Here is a 22,383-nt window from a genome sequence, read left to right as displayed (position 1 = left end):
GTATATTTTCGACGTATGCGTTTGGATGTCCGTCTGGAATCGTTCGTCTCTCTTTTTAATAGCAAATTATTTTGTATGCATGTATATATTTTTATCCCTGTTCAACTCTTCAAATTTCTTCAGTCTAGAGAGTGGCACTGTCAAGACTAGCAATCTTGTATCAGTTATCTATATCATTAATAGAAAATGGTGTTACAAAATTGAAGGATTTTAAATGTATGATATATACCGGTACAAAAAAATAAAGAATGGAAATTGGGGAATGTGTCAAAATGTGGGACAGGCGCAAAATATATTTGTACAAATACACTTGTTCTACCATCTAGACTACATACCAAACTATAATGATGGATTAAGTCTTCTGGTCGGCGTCTTTTATCAAAAGACCATGACGACGGTAAACTAGATGTTTGATCGTAGGACAGTGGTGTTAGTACAAGCGTAGAACATGATGTTGCTCTCTTCATAGTCCCGTTATCAGCTGATCTGCAATGGTTCAGGATTGTAGAAGTATTATATTAGTACTGAAATATACTTAAAAAAGGATTCCATGGTGGATAAAAATGCCATGGGGCAATTCAAATTCGAATTAAACGAAAAACGACAAAGAAAATAAGAAAATACTATTCACAAAGACTTCAAATACAGCATGATTTGTGAAGCATGAAAAACATAATGATAATTAGTGTAGGTGTGCAAACATGGTTTCAAAACAGAAATTATATTGCTTCCTTGGAACAAATAGTAAAAATAAGAATTACAGTACGTCATGTTAGAAGTCACTGATGCTCCTATATAGAAGTTGAAATGGTACCAGAGGAAGACCTCAAATTCCTTGACGAGCGAAAAAGTGTAGTTTGCAAATATAGTAACAACATGGAAACTTTTTAATGCAAAAAAAATACACATATCTGATTTCCTATGGATTTGTAGGTGGTTGTAATTAAGCTTTATTTTTTTTTTGTAAGGATATTTCACCTGTTTGTTGTAAATATTGGAAAATGTTGTTTCATCTCATGCTGCTGACCGTTTCAAATCACTGTAAGATTGTTATCTGGTGCACTCCCGAAACATGGTAAACGTTCATTCTACCTAAATGATGATGATTCAACTCTATAAAATGTCGTGAGATTTCCAAATAACCTATCTAGATATTATTGGTCGTGATATTGAGTGTTCTGAACATTAAACTGGTTGAATATCCTTTGACAGCAGGTACTTTTATTCGAGGATTAACTAAATTGTTGGGCCGATTATTTTGAATTAAGGAAAGCTGTTCGGACCAAAACTCTCATAAGATTTTTTTAACCAAATCTATTAGTGAGATGCTATTAAACTGAAAGTAAAGTACCAATCTACAAAACCACTATTTCGTACTTTCTCTTTTTCAACTCCACATCTTCAGCACATACAAATACAGGCCGTCTACGAACGCATCTTTCCGTTTTATGGAACACATTTTTCTGAACCATTTTTTGAAAGTCCATAATGTAGTCGTGTCCACTTGTTTTGAACCTCATTTGACCACATGGATTTTCGTGATAATTCATTTCCAAGCTCTCACTGTCCAAAATAGCAGCATAACCTGTGACATTCTGAATAGTAAAACAGATAACTGCTGTATCTAAAATGTTGCAGAATGTTTATTTTCTAGATAAACATGTAGGTGTTTATTTATTATTAGAACTGGAATGGGTGTTTACTCACACGAGCAACACGACGGGTGCCACATGTGATGGAGGATCTGATTCCGAAGCACATGAGATTACCCCCGGCTTTGATGGTTCTTTTTTTTTTTCTATCCTGGCATTGTCGGTTTGTTTTCGCCTTATGAGTTTAAATACCCCTTTGGTATCGTTCTCTAATCTTTGTCATGTTTTAAGACTTAACATGCACTGTTGACATTTACTTTCCAGGGGTACGCACTGAAACCCGGACCGGACCGGACTCCGGACCCGGACTCAAGTATGAAACCCGGACCCGGACCTGGACTGTACGCCGGACCCGGACTGGATACCGGACCCGGACTCAATTGTTTTGACCTATTTAATTATAAGTTTTAATATTTTGTAATATCTCTAAACTACAATTTACTATGTATTCGCATGCCAGCATTAATCTGCATTCTTGTGACCAACTCCTTCTCATTACACAAAATAATTTCAAACTCATTAAATTAATTTACTGACATCAAGTATATTTCTTGCGTCAAAAGTTAATTAGAGATTTGTATATTTGGAATATACCTATATACCCCCGACGTGTCAACCTACTCTTCCAACACCTGGTATCTACCCTTACTTATTATGCGAAGTCAAAAAGGGGCTGCAATAAAAATGACATTTTCTCATGACAACGTTTATTTGAATATAAAACCAAGAATTTCTGGTGATACTTTCATTATTCACTATGGATTCAGACACAGCAATAGTTTACACTTATAGAGACCGTGCATTTTGTTCAGCTGATGATATTGACGTTTTGCTTGGTAAGTACTATTTTCATTCTTTTTTTTTTTAAATTAAGTTGTACATTAAAGAATGCAAATATATATATAAAAACAAAATGGTATTGTTTTCCATTCGGTTTTTTTTTCAGCAACAAGCTTTACTACAATAAACAGTTTGTATAAAGTTAAAAAGCAAAATATCGTAATGCAATACACACAGGTATTCCTAGTGTAGTAACTTCAAGATAGTCCTGTCCAATATTGTTTGTTACATGATGGTCATCGTTAATAGCTTTAACAAACAAAAATAATAATCAAATCTTTCAACCAAGCAATTAAATGAGTTTATTTCTGTATTGCTGTTTATATAAATCCGGGGTTATTTCAAATCAAGGTACTAGGGCAAACGTGAATCAGAGTCTTCGGATTCGTCAAAGACCAAACTCACCTAATTTTTCATCTTGCTCTTATAAACGGCTTTTGTCATTTCCGCCCCCCCCCCCTCAAATCAGCAAAATTGTTACTGAATAAACATGAAAACTATCTATTCGTCATATAATCTTTGCAGTTTTGTATCTTTGTTCTAGATGCCATAGTTTCCTAATACACCTAGTCCGGTGTCATGTAAGGTCACCACCCGGACCCGTCTTATTTGACCAACTTTAAATTATTTCGTAAATACTCGGATTAATATGTTTTATAAAGTGAGATTTTAGTCAAAATTTTTCATTTCATCAAGTTTTCCGTCAAGTTTTGCTGTTTATATAAGTCCGGGGTTATTTCAGGTCAAGGGCCGGACTCACCTTGTTTCTTTTTATCCTTCTCTTATAACCGGCTTTTCTTATTTTTCCCCTTTAAAATCAAATTAGCAAACGGGTAAATGAATAAACATGAAAAAGATCTCTTTGTCAAATAATTTCTGCAGTTTTGTATCATTGTTCTAGATGCCATATTTTGCAATACACTTAGTCCGGGGTCATGTAAGGTCACCACCCGGACCCGTCTTATTTGACCAACTTTCAATTATTTCCTTAAATCTCGGCTTAATATATTTTATAAAGTGAGATTTTAGTCCAAACTTTTCCTTTGGTCAAATTTCCCGTCAACAATCTTTACGACAATACACCGTTTGTATACAGTTTAATAGCTAAATCTCGTACTGCAATACACACAGGTATCCCTAGTATAGTAACCTCAAGCTAGTCCGGGGTCATGTCAGGTCAAGAGCCGGACTCACCTGTCCAATATTGTTTATTACATGTTATAATCGCGGATTTATGGTCTTTTATTGATTTTTCCGAGAACAATCGCCTCAACATATATATAAAGAAATGAATGAAGAAGAAAAAAAACTCAAACATTCCAACCAAGCAATTAAATGAGTTTATTTCTGTTTTGCTGTTTATATAAGTCCGGGGTTATTTCAGGTCAAGGACCGGACTCACCTTGTTTTTTTTTATCCTTCTCTTATAACCGGCTTTTGTTATTTTTCCCCTTTATAATCAAATTAGCAAACGGGTAAATGAATAAACATGAAAAAGATCTCTTCGTCAAATAATTTCTGCAGTTTTGTATCATTGTTCTAGATGCCATATTTTGCAATACACTTAGTCCGGGGTCATGTAAGGTCACCACCCGGACCCGTCTTATTTGACCAACTTTAAATTATTTCGTATATACTCGGATTAATATGTTTTATAAAGGGAGATTTTAGTCCAAACTTTTCCTTTGATCAAATTTCCCGTCAACAATCTTTACGACAATACACCGTTTGTATACAGTTTAATAGCTAAATCTCGTACTGCAATACACACAGGTATCCCTAGTATAGTAACCTCAAGCTAGTTTCGTTGTTGAAGGTAGCAGAGGGGACAAGTATGCCGTGTCGTTGTTTCCCAAGGAAAAATGTGTTTGCCCGTCGACAGGAACCTGTTTCCACATCATGGCTGCCAAAATTAGTATTGGCATGGAATCAACAGGTCTAGTCAACAGAAAGATAAACCTGACACAATTGAGAAGAAACTCAAAGAAAAAAGCAGACAAGAAGAGTGGTAGAAAGCTACCAAGAATTAATGACGTTGAACAGGACGTCACAGCAGCACCTGATTCAACCTTAGTGAATTCAACATTTGTGAATCAGTCTCAAACTTCAATACTAGAAACTAATGCTACGTTGCCACCTGTTCCCGAAGAATCAGTTTCGCCAAAGTTTGGATCAAAACAGATTGAAAGAAAAAGAAGAAAGAGGGTCACACTTACTCTGCCCTCTTTTCACTCAACACCTAAACGGAAAACAACAGAAGCGGCAGAGAAAATAGAAGAGGTAATGCCAGAAAGCGCAGAAGAACGCTTCCACCAAAGCCCTGCTTCATCTCCACTCTGGTGTCCACCCACCGATTTCTTTCTCCAAACTGATGATTTTAATGATCTTATTTATGGACAAAGCCTAAAATATGATGTTATGAACAATGCACAGAAACTGATCAGCGACAAGTATGTGGGAATGAATGGTCTTGAGGCAACAGTCCTGGCTCCATACTTCGAAGAAAAAGCCAACAAATGGCATTATTACGAAGGAAAAAAGTTCAAACGTGAATATCCACCATCAGCTCAAATACACCACACAGGAAAAGGTCATTGGGTCTTGTCATACAAGTCAGTTGACAGTCAATCGGTATACCTTATTGACAGCATGCGAAGTTCACGCGAGGCCTTGTCGCCATCCTTGCAAATACAACTTGCAGCAGTGTACGGTCACACTGATAATCTACTCAATATCAACATGCCATTTATTCAACAGCAAAGAAACAGTGTTGACTGTGGTGTAATGTGTATTGCATTCTTGGTGGAGTTTTGTGAAAAAGGACACCAAGGTGTCCTTTCTGCTAACTTCGATCTAAGCAAAATTCGCTCTCACCTGTTGCGCTGTTTTGGGAGAGGCGATATTACATCTTTTCCGCAAATTGCACATAAACTTCGGTCTAATGTAAGATGCAAAGATATACAACTGAGACTGCACTGCATTTGTAACATGCCAGAGGTATTCAGTGACATGATAAAGTGCGACCGATGTGAATTATGGTTCCACAAGAAGTGTTTTAGTCTCGATCATACGATGGACAGCAGTTGGTTCTGTGTTGGTTGCAGCAATTAGACTTTGTAGAGACACTGATTCGTGATCAATATTAGAATGTGTTACATTTTATTTGCAATTTACTGCAATTTCATTCACAGTTGACACGCTTAAAAAATGTGTCATTGTTATTATTGATTCAGATTCAATATTTTAATAGATTTTCTTCGGCATGTAGATGTACAATTATATACTTAGCTTTAATGATCGAAACAAAAGGTTCAAACTTTAATTTTAATAGAAGAAAACATTTCAAACACTTAGTGCCGCAAATCTCTTTAATGGGCTAATTTTTTGTTTATTTATTCATAATTTGTTGTATAGCATTGTTTTGTAAATAAATTAAATTATTTAAATGTTACATAGATGTTCTCTAATTGTGTGTGAGTGAGTGAGTGGGTGAGTGAGTGAGTGAGTGAGTGAGTGAGTGGGTGAGTGAGTGAGTGAGTGAGTGAGTGAGTGAGTGAGGGAGTGTGTGTGTTTGTGTGTTGGTGTGTGTGAATATGTTATAATATATTTATTCAGACAGTTCATTTTGATAGGAATTTATTTTTAAAGAAAATCTTTCTCGAAAATAACGTTATATGAGTCGTTACTATGTGAATATTGTTAGGATATGGAACAATATATGTGTGTTATGTTATGTTTTGTTATTTTATTTACTTATTAAGTTATTTGTTGATATTGTGTCTTAATGATATTATGATATTGTTTTGAAAATAAATGATGTCACACATGTAGAATAGTATCGTTGTCGATTATGCAAGTCTCGTCATTATCACGCATAGAATAAATGCCAACGGAAAAGCACATAAGCAAACAACAGACAATCACACATTTATATATGCATGCACATGTATATATATATATATATATATATATATATATATATATATATATATATATATATATATATATATATATATATATATATATATATATATATATATATATATATATATATATATATAGTAATACAATATTTATTCCATGAGGATGATCGTGTTATCTGTTGTCATGATCTGTTCTTTTTTTCTGAGTTAATTCAAGTATTTATTATATATTCAGTTCAGTTTTTACCGATGTATGTAAATGTTCTGTTATGGATCAAATATGAGTTCTGTTCGTTTTGCTACACGCTTTATTTCTTGATTTCCTAAAATCAGGTTTATAGTTCAAATATTAAGAGTCCCAGTTGTACTCTTTTGTGTTACTTAAACGAAATCAGTTAATCAATTGATCACATCACCGGGAATCATATCACATCTCAAGTTACTTTCATACATAAGTTGTTTACAAAAATACTCTATCGTGTGAAACAACGTAAAAATCACACCAAAGGAAAACTTGTCGCGATACTGATACAGATTATAAGAATTTCAAAGATCTATTCGATTGAAATGCATGGTGAACCATCAGAAATAGCATGCGAAATTATGATAAGAAACATACGTGAGGACAATGTATCAGTAGTTATCAAAGGTGCCAAATATGACTAAAGTCGTATATTAATGCCTGGGATAACATAATCCTTAGTAATTCAATAAGTGATATACTGTTGCCCAATTTCAATTCTCAGTATTATTTTGCAAACATTACATTTATAAAAAATTGTTCATAAAAAATATAATTGATATTCACTTAAACACAAGACAAAATAAATTATTTCCTCAGACACAAACATGTAAAAGCATCACCGAACATTTGCCGAAGTGTCGACTAATGAGACCGTCGGCTACTCCTGAAATGAGGAAAGTTCACGTCCTTTTGAAAATAGAGAGGTCTTGTATATATTAGAAATATTTTTCACGAAGTTAAAGGGAGACGGAAAAACCAGACGATCAACCTTCCAAAAGTAACGATTATATGTAGCAGGAATTGTACACATGTACACGATACCACATCCTTATAAACATACGATACATGAAAACCAACCAAACACATATTAATACAACTCAACCGAAGTTAAGGAATGTTATGAAAGGTAGTGCATGCTGAATAAGTGTATGGGCACACGATGATAAGTCATTGCACATGAAAAATTGAGAATATCATACAGTATATAGGTATTGCATCAAGTCTTAGTGTACTATAAATGAAGACCTGCTCGAGACCTGTCTTAATACCAAATCAGGGATCCGGCAATTGATTTCCTTTCGTTGGGTGCATTTTTATTTGATTTCGTTAATTTTGTTATTTTACTTAAGGTTATCTGCTGTTGGTCGTTGTTCAATTTCAATTGTCTTCTGTTTAATAGGAATAATTATAATTTTAAATCTGAGTATCATAACTTACATTACAAACCATTAGATGCAGCGTAGCAAAAGTTATGATTATATATTTAAAAAGATCCTGATTTTGAAAAATACAATGTGAAGCAAATTTATACTTGACACTATAAAGAATAATTTCTTAAAATTACACGCTGTGGCAAGACTCCGTGTGTGGATCTCGTTGGAATGAATATGATAATACTTTCCCTTTGGTGTATATACATATTTGGAAGCTAATAGAATAAGGACAAATTATTCAATGTCGCAGAATGAGAGATAGAAACAACAGAATTCTATAAAAGTATAAAACGGAAAAAGTTGTCATGCGTAAAAAAAAAGGGGGTATCAAGGACATAATTTCCTTCCTTTTGTCTTTTTTTTAAATTTTAGACATAAGTAATTACTCAGGGTAACACCTTTACGAAAGAAGTATTTATCCAATATTAATGTGTGCGTTAACTTTGGGTTTTTGTTGTAGAACCGCAAGATTTCATTTTCCATGCACTTGCTGTTTTTATAATATGCCATATAAAATAAGTAATTATGGTATGATTTTGTCTGGGAAATTAAGACTATCCACCCTAATTCAACCTAAAGTGATGTATAAGCGATCATGTGCAACCGTGCGATTTTTATCAATGAGAAAACCCATACTCTGAAGTCGGCTTCAACCCCGGACCCATGACCAAACTTACAACATTATTTATAACAATACATTTAAGAACAGTAGTGAACCAACGACCACTACTGAATTGAAGGCTTTAAACTTAGGACCATGAACAAAAAGAATGCGATGGGGTTAATGATGTTAGCGGGCATCAAACCCCCAAATCTTGGACAGAGATGGTATAAAGCACAACAAATTAACAAACTATAAAACTTAGTTGCAATTGGCTAAACTCATTATTTGACAACATTCAAACGTCTTTTTGAAATATTTAGGTCGGCCCTGAAAAGGGCCGTTGAGTATGAAAATCTATACTTTAAGAATTTCTCTCTGGTAAACTATATATCTCTCTGTGAGTTGTCTTAGTCCGTGCATTCTTGTATCTCGTGTCCCTCCTTACAACCTTTGAACTTACACGATAAGTCATTTGATTCAGACGCAATTCTCTTCAATTCCATCAACGGACGTGAACGTTTCCAATGGTTTCTTGTGCGGTCTATCTTTCTGTCGAGTACTCATGATCAATTTGCATAATCTTCCTTTGTATACGGTGCAAAAAGTTGAATGAATAAAAAGGATAAAATTTCGTTTCATCAAATAATTTGTGAAGTTGATATCTCTATCGATGTCTATAGTTTGCGAATACACCTAGTCCGGGGTTACTTCAGGTCACCATCCGGACTCGTCTATTACATGTAATTTTTTCGTTAAATGTCGGATAAATAACTTATATTTTTTTTTATGTATGACATGCTTGATCAAAGGTCCCGTCAATATACTTTACGACAATAAACAGTTTACATACAGTTAGTCTCGTAATGCAATACACGCAGGTATAGTAAACTTCAAACTAGTCCGGGGTCATGTCAGGTCACAGTCCGGACTCACCTGTTCAAGATTGTGTATTACATGGTTGATCGCTGCTTAAATGTCGTTTATTGATTTTTCCGATGACTATCGAATAATTTAACAAACAGAGAAATGAATAAAGGAAAAGCAAAAAGTGAGAAAAAAAAATCTTTCAATTAAACAAATAATTTAGTATATTTATATACAGTCCGTATAAATTCGAAAAAATTCGATATATGTTTATGAAGAGGTAGAAATTTTCCGTCATATATCATTTATAGAAGTAAGACATTGAGTCATAAGAGCTGCACGGTATACCGAGCTGCACTCTTCCTATTAAAAGAATTTAATTTGTATCATTGATAATAAAAAGATTTTATTAATTTCCATTAAACAATAACGACAAACGAATTATTATATATCTCTTCCTTAATTTACTTTACTCTTTTTTGTTCAATTTTGCGATCAGAATGTGGATTTTTTTTTTAATTATACCTTTACTTATTAAATGACAGTTATCTAAAAAACAAAAAAGTTGTAAAAAACCCACAGTCCGGGTCCGGTATCCAGTCCGGGTCCGGCGTCCGGTCCGGGTCCGGGTCCGGGTTTCATACTTGAGTCCGGGTCCGAAGTCCGGTCCGGTCCGGGTTTCAGTGCGTACCCTTTCCAGGTACATGACTGGCGTACACAGAGCTATCATTACAAAATTGCGCGAAAAGTCAAACAACACTACAAAACACCTCATTATTCTTAAATTTACTTTCCTTTATATAAATGATGTGATCTCACTAAATAATTCAAAGTTTTATGACTTAGTCTATATTGAACGTATATATTCGTTCGACTTGAAATAAAGGATACAACACATGCAGTAAAGTCTATGGACGTCAAGTTGGTTACCTATTCCCTATTCCCTATTCGTTACCTATTCCCTATTCCCTATTCGTTACCTATTCGTTACCTATTCCCTATTCCCTATTCGTTACCTATTCGTTACCTATTCCCTATTCCCTATTCGTTACCTATTCGTTACTTATTCCCTATTCCTTATTCGTTACTTATTCGATTTTTAATATCCTTCCCCCTTTTTAATTAAGTCTCCCAAACAAAGTTTGGAGACTTATTGTTTTTGCTCAGTTCTTATTATGGCACCCTCAACGGAGTTGGGGTGACATATTGTTATTCTACGTTTCTTTTTTTTCTTTTTATTATTATTTTTATTCTTCCACACATTTTGTCCATGCTATTTCTCGGAATTGGCTTGAACAATATTGATGAAACTATGCCATAATGTAGTCCACTATATGAAATTGTGCAAACGGGGTATGGCATCATCAAGATGGCTGACGTTGCCATGGAAACTAAACAAATGTGAAAAAATCCAGTTTTTTGTTTAGATGAACTATTGGGATATGATTGAACTCAGAACCATTATATTTTAATGCAATGAAGGTGCCCACTATATACAGGTGTTGGGTGATTTTGGCACTCATTGGAACTACTATGTTGCCATGGAAACTACTCCAAAAAATTCAAAAATCCCAAAATGTTCCAAACTTCATGAAACTTCACAGTAACGATGAGCAACATTGGAAGATGTGGAATTTGTCGTTGAAATTTTCAAAATATCTGTTATTACCATGGAAACAATGCAAAAAAGTCAAAACTTTGAATTTTCACAGAACATTCCAGAACATCAATGTTAAATTTATTCTAGAGACATATTAAAAGGTATATGATGGTATATGATTATGGAGGGAAAAAATTGAAGTGGGGGTTTGACTTTGCAATATTCAAAATGGCCGCCGTTACCATGGAAACAGCAAAAATATGAAAAACTTCAAAATGCTTTAAATTTAATGAAACTTATAATAGATGTTGCCAAGCTTTTGTAGACTTGACTTTTGAGTTAGGAATTTTCAAAATGGCCGCCGTTGCCATGGAAACAGCAAACATTTTCTAAATGGCTGCCGCTGGCCTGGCAATGGGGGAAGGGTGCCATCCGCTATTGCTTGCAATGGCAAATCTAGTTATTTTTATTATGGCACCCTCAACGGAGTTGGGGTGACATATTGTTATTCTACGTTTCTTTTTTTTCTTATTTTTCTTCTTGCAACAAATTTTGTCCAGGGGATTTCTTGAAATCCAATGGACCAATGTCGATGGAACTCTACTATAATAAGGACCCCCACGTGCAGAGTTGCAGTAAGCATGGAATGGTTCAAGATGGCTACCGTTTCCATGGAAACTGAACAGATGTGAAAAAATCTAGTTTTTGGTTTTGGTGAACTGTTTGAATATGCTTACACTCAGAATCACCATATTTTAATACAATGTAGGTGCCCACTATATACAGGTGTTGGATGATTTTGGTACTCATTGGAACTACTATGTTGCCATGGAAACTACACCAAAAATTTCATAAATATCAAAATGCTCCAAACTTCATGAATCTTCACAGTAACGATGAGCAACATTGGAAGATGTGGCATTTGGCGTTGGAATATCCAAAATATCTGTAGTCACCATGGAAACAATGCAAAAAGGTCAAAACTTTGAATTTTCACAGAACATTCCAGAACATCAATGTTAAATTTACTCTAGAGACATTAAATGGTATATATGATTATGGAGGGAAAAAATTGCAGCGGGGACAATATATGGACAGTTCAAAATGGCCGCCGTTGTCATGGAAACTGGGGCCAAGTTTTGCATTGACCCTATGGAAAAATGCATAAAATCAGCATTTTCTCAGAGAGTAGTGAACCAAAGTAAATGAAACTGTATTGATATATAACATGACATGTGGCAATGAGATGTCTGCTTTTAGAATTTTGGAATTATCTACTGTAACCATGGTTGCAGCACAAATGTTCAAAATTTCAAAAAAAAATTAAGTGCTGCAAACTGGATGAAACTTTATAGGAATAGTAACTGGCATGTGCAGAGTTGCATTTTGAAGTTAGAATTTCCAAAATGGCCGCCGTAACCATGGAAACAGCAAAATTGTCCAAAATTTCAAAATGCTTCAAACTTAATGAAATTTAGCAAAAATGATAACTTGCAGGTGTAGATGCACTCTTTGACTTTGGAATTTTCAAAATGGCTGCCGCTCGCCTGGCAATGGGGGGACGAGGGTGCCATCCGTTATTGCTAGCAATTACAAATCTAGTTATTCTTCTTCTTCCTCTTCTTCTTCCGCCACTTTAAAAATGAACTTGTCCGCAGCATTTCTCCAAAACTACTTGTCAGATTTACTTAGGGTTTCATTAAATGTTAGACTAATATGTCTAGGTGAGCCATCAATCGTTCATTTGTGCATTGGGTCTATTAATGGGTATTTTGGGGGGCGGAAAGAAGGGAGGGGTTTACTATAGAACCCTATGGGATTTTATTTTCTAAAATTTTCAAATGAATATAACTTGAAAACTGTAAGTGATAGATACATGCAGTCTTCAGAAATGATTAAAGGACAATAAAACAAATCACATGAAATATAGGGGAGTCCCTGGGGGGTCATCCCTACCCCCTTCAATTCGAGAATATGCTTTTAACTTGTAAACGGTCCAGATCTCCACCCCTAAACCATATATATTATTGTATGGGACAATAAAACTAATCAAATGAAATTAAATAAAAGTTCCTGGGGGTCACCCCCACCCCGTTCAATTTGAGAATGTACTATTATCTTGTAAACGGTCCAGATACCCACCCCTAAACCATATATATTCTTGAATAGGACGATAAAACAAATCAAATTAAATTAAATGGAAGTCCCCGGGGGTCATCCCCACCCCGTTCAATTTTAGAATGTGCTATTATCTTGTAAACGGTCCAGATCCCCACCCCTAAACCATATATATTCTTGTAGGGGACAATAAAACTAATCAAATGAAATTAAATGGAAGTTCCTGGGGGTCACCCCCACCCCGTTCAATTTGAGAATGTACTATTATCTTGTAAATGGTCCAGATCCCCACCCCTAAACCAAATATTTTATTGTAGGGGACAATAAAACAAATGAAATGAAATAAAAGGAGAGTCCCTAGGGGGTCACCCCACCCCCTCTTGTTTGAAAACTTATAAACGGTCAACATCCCCACCCCTAAACTATATATATTCTTGTAAGGGACAATAAAACTAATCAAATGAAATTAAATGGAAGTTCCTGGGGGTCACCCCCACCCCGTTCAATTTGAGACTGTACTATTATCTTGTAAATGGTCCAGATCCCCACCCCTAAACCATATATATTCTTGTAGGGGACAATAAAACAAATGAAATAAAATAAAAGGAAAGTCCCTAGGGGGTCACCCCACCCCCTCTTGTTTGAAAACTTGTAAACGGTCAACATCCCCACCCCTAAACTATATATATTCTCGTAAGGGACAATAAAACTAATCAAATGAAATTAAATGGAAGTTCCTTGGGGTCACCCCCACCCCGTTCAATTTGAGAATGTACTATTATCTTGTAAATGGTCCAGATCCCCACCCCTAAACCATATATGTTCTTGTAGGGGACAATACAACAAACAAAATGAGATAAAAGGGAAGTCCTGAGGGGGTCATCCCACCCCCTCTTGTTTGAAAACTTATAAACAGTCAACATCCCCACCCCTAAACTATATATATTCTTGTAGGGGACAATAAAACAAATAAAATGAAATGCAGGTAAAGTCCTGGGGGTCACCACCACCCCCTCCTGTTTGAATACTTGTAAATGGTGGAGATCCCCACCAGTAAGCCATATAGCGTGCATGTACCTGTTCCAGCCCTCGGTTAACACCCTGTTACCTATTCGTTACCTATTCGTTACTTATTCGTTTTTAATACGTTTGTTGTACGTTGCACCTTTTAGAAAAGGATTTTCAATTGTGTTCATGTCTCTGGTGGTAACAATGTGTTCTTAGAGATGAAATGACCCTATTGGCGCATATGTACCTGTTCCAGCGCTCGGTTAGTACCCTGTTACCTATTCGTTACCTTTTCGTTACTTATTCGCTTTAAATACGTTTGTTGTACGTTGCACCTTTTAGAAAAGGATTTTCACTTGTGTTCATGTCTCTGGTGGTAACAATACGTAATTAGAGATGAAATGACCCTATTAGCGTGCATGTACCCGTTCCAGCGCTCGGTTAATACTTTGTTACCTATTCGTTACCTATTCACTTATAATACGTTTGTTGTACGTTGCACCTTTTAGAAAAGGATTTTCAATTGTGTCCCTGTCTCTGGTGGTAACAATGTGTTCTTAGAGATGAAATGACCCTATTAGCGCGCATGTACCCGTTCCAGCACTCGGTTATTACCCTGTTGCCTATTCGTTACCTATTCGTAACCTATTCGTTACCTATTCACTTATAATACGTTTGTTGTACGTTGCACCTTTAAGAAAATAATTTTCAATTGTGTTCATGTCTCTGGTGGTAACAATGTCTTCTTAGAGATGAAATGACCCTATTAGCGCATATGTACCCGTTCCAGCGCTCGGTTAATACCCTGTTACCTATTCGTTACTTATTCGCTTTAAATACGTTTGTTGTACGTTGCACCTTTTAGAAAAGAATTTTCACTTGTGTTCATGTCTCTGGTGGTAACAATGTGTAATTAGAGATGAAATGACCCTATTAGCGTGCATGTACCCGTTCCATCGCTCGGTTAATACCCTGTTACCTATTCGTTACCCATTCGTTACCTATTCACTTATAATACGTTTGTTGTACGTTGCACCTTTTAGAAAAGGATTTTCAATTGTGTCCATGTCTCTGGTGGTAACAATGTGTTCTTAGAGATTAAATGACCCTATTAGCGCGCATGTACCCGTTCCAGTGCTCGGTTAAAACCCTGTTACCTATTCGTTACCTATTCGTTACCTATTCACTTATAATACGTTTGTTGTACGTTGCACCTTTTAGAAAAGGATTTTCAATTGTGTTCATGTCTCTGGTGGTAACAATGTGTTCTTACAGATGAAATGACCCTATTAGCGCGCATGTATTCGTTCCAGCGCTCGGTTAATACCCTGTTACCTATTCGTTACCTATTCGTTACCTATTCACTTATAATACATTTGTTGTACGTTGCACCTTTTAGAAAAGGATTTTCAATTGTGTTCATGTCTCTGGTGGTAACAATGTGTAATAAGAGATGAAATGACCCTATTAGCGTGCATGTACCCGTTCCAGCGCTCGGATAATACCCTGTTACTTATTCGTTCCTTATTCACTTTTAATGCGCGGGGTAAGTATACGTTGCACCTTGCAATAAATCGTTTTTTAATTGTGTTCATGTCTCTGGTGGTAACAATGTAATCTTAGAGACGAAATGACCCTGTTAGAGCGCATGTACCCGTTCCAGCGCTCGGTTAATACCCTGTTACCTATTCGTTACCTATTCGTTACTTATTCGCTTTAAATACGTTTGTTGTACGTTGCACCTTTTAGAAAAGGATTTTCACTTGTGTTCATGTCTCTGGTGGTAACAATGTGTAATTAGAGATGAAATGACCCTATAAGGGTGCATGTACCCGTTCCAACGCTTGGTTATTACCCTGTTACCTATTCGTTACCTATTCACTTATAATACGTTTGTTGTACGTTGCACCTTTTAGAAAAGGATTTTCAAATGTGTCCATGTCTCTGGTGGTAACAATGTGTTCTTAGAGATGAAATGACCCTAATAGCGCGCATGTACTCGTTCCAGCGTTCGGTTAATACCCTGTTACCTATTCGTTACCTATTCACTTATAATACGTTTGTTGTACGTTGCACCTTTTAGAAAAGAATTTTCAATTGTGTTCATGTCTCTGGTGGTAACAATGTGTTGTTAGAGATGAAATGACCCTATTAGCGTGCATGTACCCGTTTTAGCGCTCGGTTAATACCCTGTTACCTATTCGTTAACTTTTTGTTACCTATTCACTTATTATACGTTTGTTGTACGTTGCACCTTTTAGAAAAGGATTTTTAATTGTGTCCATGTCTCTGGTGGTAACAATGTGTTCTTAGAGATGAAATGACCCTATTAGCGCTCATGCACCCGTTCCAGCGCTCGGTTAATACCCTGTTACCTATTCGTTACCTATTCGTTACCTATTCACTTATAATACGTTTGTTGTACGTTGCACCTTTTAGAAAAGGATTTTCAATTGTGTTCATGTCTCTGGTGGTAACAATGTGTTCTTAGAGATGAAATGACCCTATGAGCGCATATGTACCCGTTCCAGCGCTCGGTTAATACCCTGTTACCTATTCGTTACCTATTCGTTACCTATTCGTTACTTATTCGCTTTATATACGTTTGTTGTACGTTGCACTTTTTAGAAAAAGATTTTTACTTATGTTCATGTCTCTGGTGGTAACAATGTGTAATTAGAGATGAAATGACCCTATTAGCGTGCATGTACCCGTTCCAGCGCTCGGTTAATACCCTGTTACCTATTCGTTACCTATTCACTTATAATACGTTTGTTGTACGTTGCACCTTTTAGAAAAGGATTTTCAATTGTGTCCCTGTCTCTGGTGGTAACAATGTGTTCTTAGAGATGAAATGACCCTATAAGCGCGCATGTACCCGTTCCAGCACTCGGTTAATACCCTGTTGCCTATTCGTTACCTATTCGTTACCTATTCACTTATAATACGTTTGTTGTACGTTGCACCTTTTGGAAAAGAATTTTCAATTGTGTTCATGTCTCTGTTGGTAACAATGTCTTCTTAGAGATGAAATGACCCTATTAGCGCATATGTACCCGTTCCAGCGCTCGGTTAATACCCTGTTACCTATTCGTTACTTATTCGCTTTAAATACGTTTGTTGTACGTTGCACCTTTTAGAAAAGGATTTTCACTTGTGTTCATGTCTCTGGTGGTAACAATGTGCTTAGAGATAAAAATGACCCTATTAGCGTGCATGTACCCGTTCCAGCGCTCGGTTAATACCCTGTTACCTATTCGTTACCTATTCACTTATAATACGTTTATTGTACGTTGCACCTTTTAGAAAAGGATTTTCAATTGTGTTCATGTCACTGGTGGCAACAATGTGTTCTTAGAGATGAAATGACCCTATTAGCGCGTATGTACCCGTTCCAGCGCTCAGTTAATACCCTGTTACTTATTCGTTCCTTATTTGCTTTTAATACGCGTGGTATACGTTGCACCTTGGAATAAATCGATTATCTATTGCTTTCATGTCTCTGGCGGTAATTGTGTGTTCTCTGAAGTGAAAAAACCGTATTAGCGCATATGTACCCGTTTCAGCGCAACACTGATACCCTGTTACTAATTCGTTTCTTATTCGCTTATAAAACGTGCTGTAGCGGTTAGTGCATCGGACTACTAACACAATGGTTCCTGGTTCGATTCCCGTTCGGGATGAAAATTTCAGGAACTCAATTTTTGGCTCTCCCTTGACACCATTTGCGACTATGGTCTTCAGGAAACGATGATAGTCCGTCGGAAGGGGACTATAAATGGCTGACCCGTGTTAAGAGAGAGCCATATATCTTGCACGTTGAAGACACCCTTGTAGATTTCGAAAAAGAGTAGGCTGATGCCGATACAAGGCAGCACTCGCACCCGAAAAGTGGAAAGGGGTAAATATAAGTTGCAAAACTTGTTTCCCAATCCACTATAAATAAATATGTTAAATTAAAAAATAAAACGTGTGTTATGCGTTGCACTTTAAAAAAAGAAATACGTTTATGTCTTTGGTGGTAACTGTCGGTTTTTAGAGGTGAAATAACCCTAATAGAACATATGTACCCGTTTCAGCGCTCGACTGATACCCTGTTATTTATTCGTTCCTTATTCGCTTTAAATACGCGTGGTATACGTTGCACCTTGAAATAAATCGATTATCGATTGCTTTCACGTCTCTGGTGGTAATTATGTGTTCTTTGATCTGAGTTGAAAAAAACCTATTAGCGCATATGTACCCATTTCACCGCTCAGTGATACCCTGTAACTTATTCGTTCCTTATTCGCTTTTAAAACGTGTGTAATGCGTTGCACTTTAAAAAGAAATATGTGTGTGTCTCTGGTGGTAACTGTCGGTTCTTAGAGGTGAAATAACCTTAATCGAACATATGTACCCGTTTCAGCGCTCGACTGATACCCTGTTACTTATTCGTTCCTTATTCGCTTTAAATACGCGTGCTATGCGTTGCACCTTGAAATAAGAAGTAACGAATAGGTAACAAGGTATTAGCCGAGCGCTGGAACGGGTACATACGCGCTAAAAGGGTTATTGTATCTCTAAGAACACATTGTTACCACCAGAGACATGAACACAAATGAAAATCTTTTTCTAAAAGGTGCAAAGTACAACAAACGTATTATAAGCGAATAAGTAACGAATAGGTAACGAATAGGTAACAGGGTATTAACCGAGCGCTGGAACGGGTACATGCGCGCTAATAGGGTCATTTCATCTCTAAGAACACATTGTTACCACCAGAGACATGAACACAATTAAAAAACAATTTATTTCAAGGTGCAACGTATACCCTGCGCATTAAAAGCGAATAAGTAACGAATAAGTAACCGGGTATTATCCGAGCGCTGGAACGGGTACATACGCGCTAATAGGGTTATTTCATCTCTAAGAACACATTGTTACCACCAGAGACATGAACACAAATGAAAATCTTTTTCTAAAAGGTGCAACGTACAACAAACGTATTATAAGCAAATAAGTAACGAATAGGTAACAGGGTATTAACCGAGCGCTGGAACGGGTACATGCGCGCTAATAGGGTCATTTCATCTCTAAGAACACATTGTTACCACCAGAGACATGAACACAATTAAAAAACAACGTATACCCTGCGCATTAAAAGCGAATAAGTAACAAATAAGTAACCGGGTATTATCCGAACGCTGGAACGGGTACATACGCGTTAATAGGGGTATTTTATCTATAAGAACACATTATTACCACCAGAGACATGAAAACAATTGAAAATCCTTTTCTGAAAGGTGCAACGTACAACAAACGTATTATAAGTGAATAGGTAACGAATAGGTAACGAATAGGTAACAGGGTATTAACCGAGCGCTGGAACGAGTACATGCGCGCTAATAGGGTCATTTAATCTCTAAGAACACATTGTTACCACCAGAGACATGGACACAATTGAAAATCCTTTTCTAAAAGGTGCAACGTACAACAAACGTATTATAAGTAAATAGGTAACGAATAGGTAACAAATAGGTAACAGGGTATTAACCGAGCGCTGGAGCGGGTACATGCACGCTAATAGGGTCATTTCATCTCTAATTACACATTGTTACCACCAGAGACATGAACTTAAGTGAAAATCCTTTTCTAAAAGGTGCAACGTACAACAAATGTATTTAAAGCGAATAAGTAACGAATAGGTAACGAATAGGTAAAAGGGTATAAACTGAGCGCTGGAACGGGTATATATGCGCTAATAGGGTCATTTCATCTCTAAGAACACATTGTTACCACCAGAGACATGAACACAATTGAAAATCCTTTTCTAAAAGGTGCAACGTACAACAAACGTATTATAAGTGAATAGGAAACGAATAGGTAACGAATAGGTAACGAATAGGTAACAGTGTATTAACCGAGCGCTGGAACGGGTACATGCGCCCTAATAGGATCATTTCATCTCTTAGAACACATTGTTACCACCAGAGACATGGACACAATTGAATTTTTTTTCTAAAAGGTGAAACGTACAACAAATGTATTATAAGTGAATAGGTAACGAATAGGTAACGAATAGGTAACAGGGTATTAACCGAGCGCTGGAACGGGTACATGCGCGCTAATAGGGTCATTTTATCTCTAAGAACACATTGTTACCACCAGAGACACGAACACAATTAAAAAACGATTTATTTCAAGATGCAACGTATACCCTGCGCATTAAAAGCGAATAAGAAACGAATAAGTAACAGGGTATCAGTGTTGCGCTGAAACGGGTACATATGCGCTAATATGGTTTTTTAACTTCAGAGAACACACAATTACCGCCAGAGACATGAAAGCTATGGATAATCGATTTATTCCAAGGTGCAACGTATACAACGCGTATTAAAAGCGAATAAGGAACGAATAAGTAACAGGGTATTAACTGAGCGCTGGAACGGGTTCATATGCGCTAATAAGGTCATTTCATCTCTAAGAACACATTGTTACCACCAGAGACATGAACACAATTGAAAATCCTTTTCTAAAAGGTGCAACGTACAACAAACGTATTATAAGTGAATAGGAAACGAATAGGTAACGAATAGGTAACGAATAGGTAACAGTGTATTAACCGAGCGCTGGAACGGGTACATGCGCCCTAATAGGATCATTTCATCTCTTAGAACACATTGTTACCACCAGAGACATGGACACAATTGAATTTTTTTTCTAAAAGGTGAAACGTACAACAAATGTATTATAAGTGAATAGGTAACGAATAGGTAACAGGGTATTAACCGAGCGCTGGAACGGGTACATGCGCGCTAATAGGGTCATTTTATCTCTAAGAACACATTGTTACCACCAGAGACACGAACACAATTAAAAAACGATTTATTTCAAGGTGCAACGTATACCCTGCGCATTAAAAGCGAATAAGAAACGAATAAGTAACAGGGTATCAGTGTTGCGCTGAAACGGGTACATATGCGCTAATATGGTTTTTTAACTTCAGAGAACACACAATTACCGCCAGAGACATGAAAGCTATGGATAATCGATTTATTCCAAGGTGCAACGTATACAACGCGTATTAAAAGCGAATAAGGAACGAATAAGTAACAGGGTATTAACTGAGCGCTGGAACGGGTTCATATGCGCTAATAAGGTCATTTCATCTCTAAGAACACATTGTTACCACCAGAGACATGAACACAATTGAAAATCCTTTTCTAAAAGGTGCAACGTACAACAAACGTATTATAAGTGAATAGGTAACGAATAGGTAACGAATAGGTAACAGGGTATTAACCGAGCGCTGGAACGGGTACATGCACGCTAATAGGGTAATTTCATCTCCAATTACACATTGTTACCACCAGAGACATGAACACAAGTGAAAATCCTTTTCCAAAAGGTGCAACGTACAACAAACGTATTTAAAGCGAATAAGTAACGAATAGGTAACGAATAGGTAACAGGGTATTAACCGAGCGCTGGAACGGGTACATATGCGCTAATAGGATCATTTCATCTCTAATTACACATTGTTACCACCAGAGACATGAACTTAAGTGAAAATCCTTTTTTAAAAGGTGCAACGTACAACAAACGTCTTTAAAGCGAATAAGTGACGAATAGGTAACGAATAGGTAACAGGGTATAAACCGAGCATTGGAACGGGTACATGCGCGCTAATAGGGTCATTTCATCTCTAAGAACACATTGTTACTACCAGAGACATGAACACAATTGAAAATCCTTTTCTAAAAGGTGCAACGTACAACAAACGTATTATAAGTGAATAGGTAACGAATAGGTAACGAATAGGTAACAGGGTATTAACCGAGCGCTGGAACGGGTACATGCGCGCTAATAGGGTCATTTAATCTCTTAGAACACATTGTTACCACCAGAGACATGGACACAATTGAAAATCCTTTTCTAAAAGGTGCAACGTACAACAAACGTATTATAAGTGAATAGGTAACGATTAGGTAACGAATAGGTAACAGGGAATTAACCGAGCGCTGGAACGGGTACATGCACGCTAATAGGGTCATTTCATCTCTAATTACACATTGTTACCACCAGAGACATGAACACAAGTGAAAATCCTTTTCCAAAAGGTGCAACGTACAACAAACGTATTTAAAGCGAATAAGTAACGAATAGGAAACGAATAGGTAACAGGGTATTAACCGAGCGCTGGAACGGGTACATATGCGCTAATAGGATCATTTCATCTCTAAGAACACATTGTTACCATTAGAGACATGAACACAATTGAAAATCCTTTTCTAAAAGGTGCAACGTACAACAAACGTATTATAAGTGAATAGG

General features: G+C 36.6%; 1 protein-coding gene across 3 annotated transcripts in view; it reads right to left on the bottom strand.

The window, feature by feature from the left end:
- The window catches only part of LOC143057827 (protein mono-ADP-ribosyltransferase PARP12-like), a 40,036-nt gene that overhangs the window by 2,664 nt on the left and 14,989 nt on the right, over positions 1-22,383 (bottom strand). For 2 of the 3 annotated variants that reach the window (XM_076231251.1, XM_076231250.1), the window contains exons 6-7: positions 1,378-1,595; positions 336-486 (exon numbers count right to left, since the gene is read on the bottom strand). In XM_076231251.1, the coding sequence (XP_076087366.1) occupies positions 336-486; positions 1,378-1,595 (369 nt within the window). Of the gene's footprint in view, positions 1-335; positions 487-1,377; positions 1,596-22,383 lie in introns of those variants that run through there. The other variant, XM_076231252.1, reaches the window with a different exon arrangement.

Source organism: Mytilus galloprovincialis, chromosome 13 (assembly GCF_965363235.1).
Source record: "Mytilus galloprovincialis chromosome 13, xbMytGall1.hap1.1, whole genome shotgun sequence".
In the NCBI taxonomy this organism is placed as follows: domain Eukaryota; kingdom Metazoa; phylum Mollusca; class Bivalvia; order Mytilida; family Mytilidae; genus Mytilus; species Mytilus galloprovincialis.
This window is presented reverse-complemented; position numbering and strand designations above follow the sequence as displayed.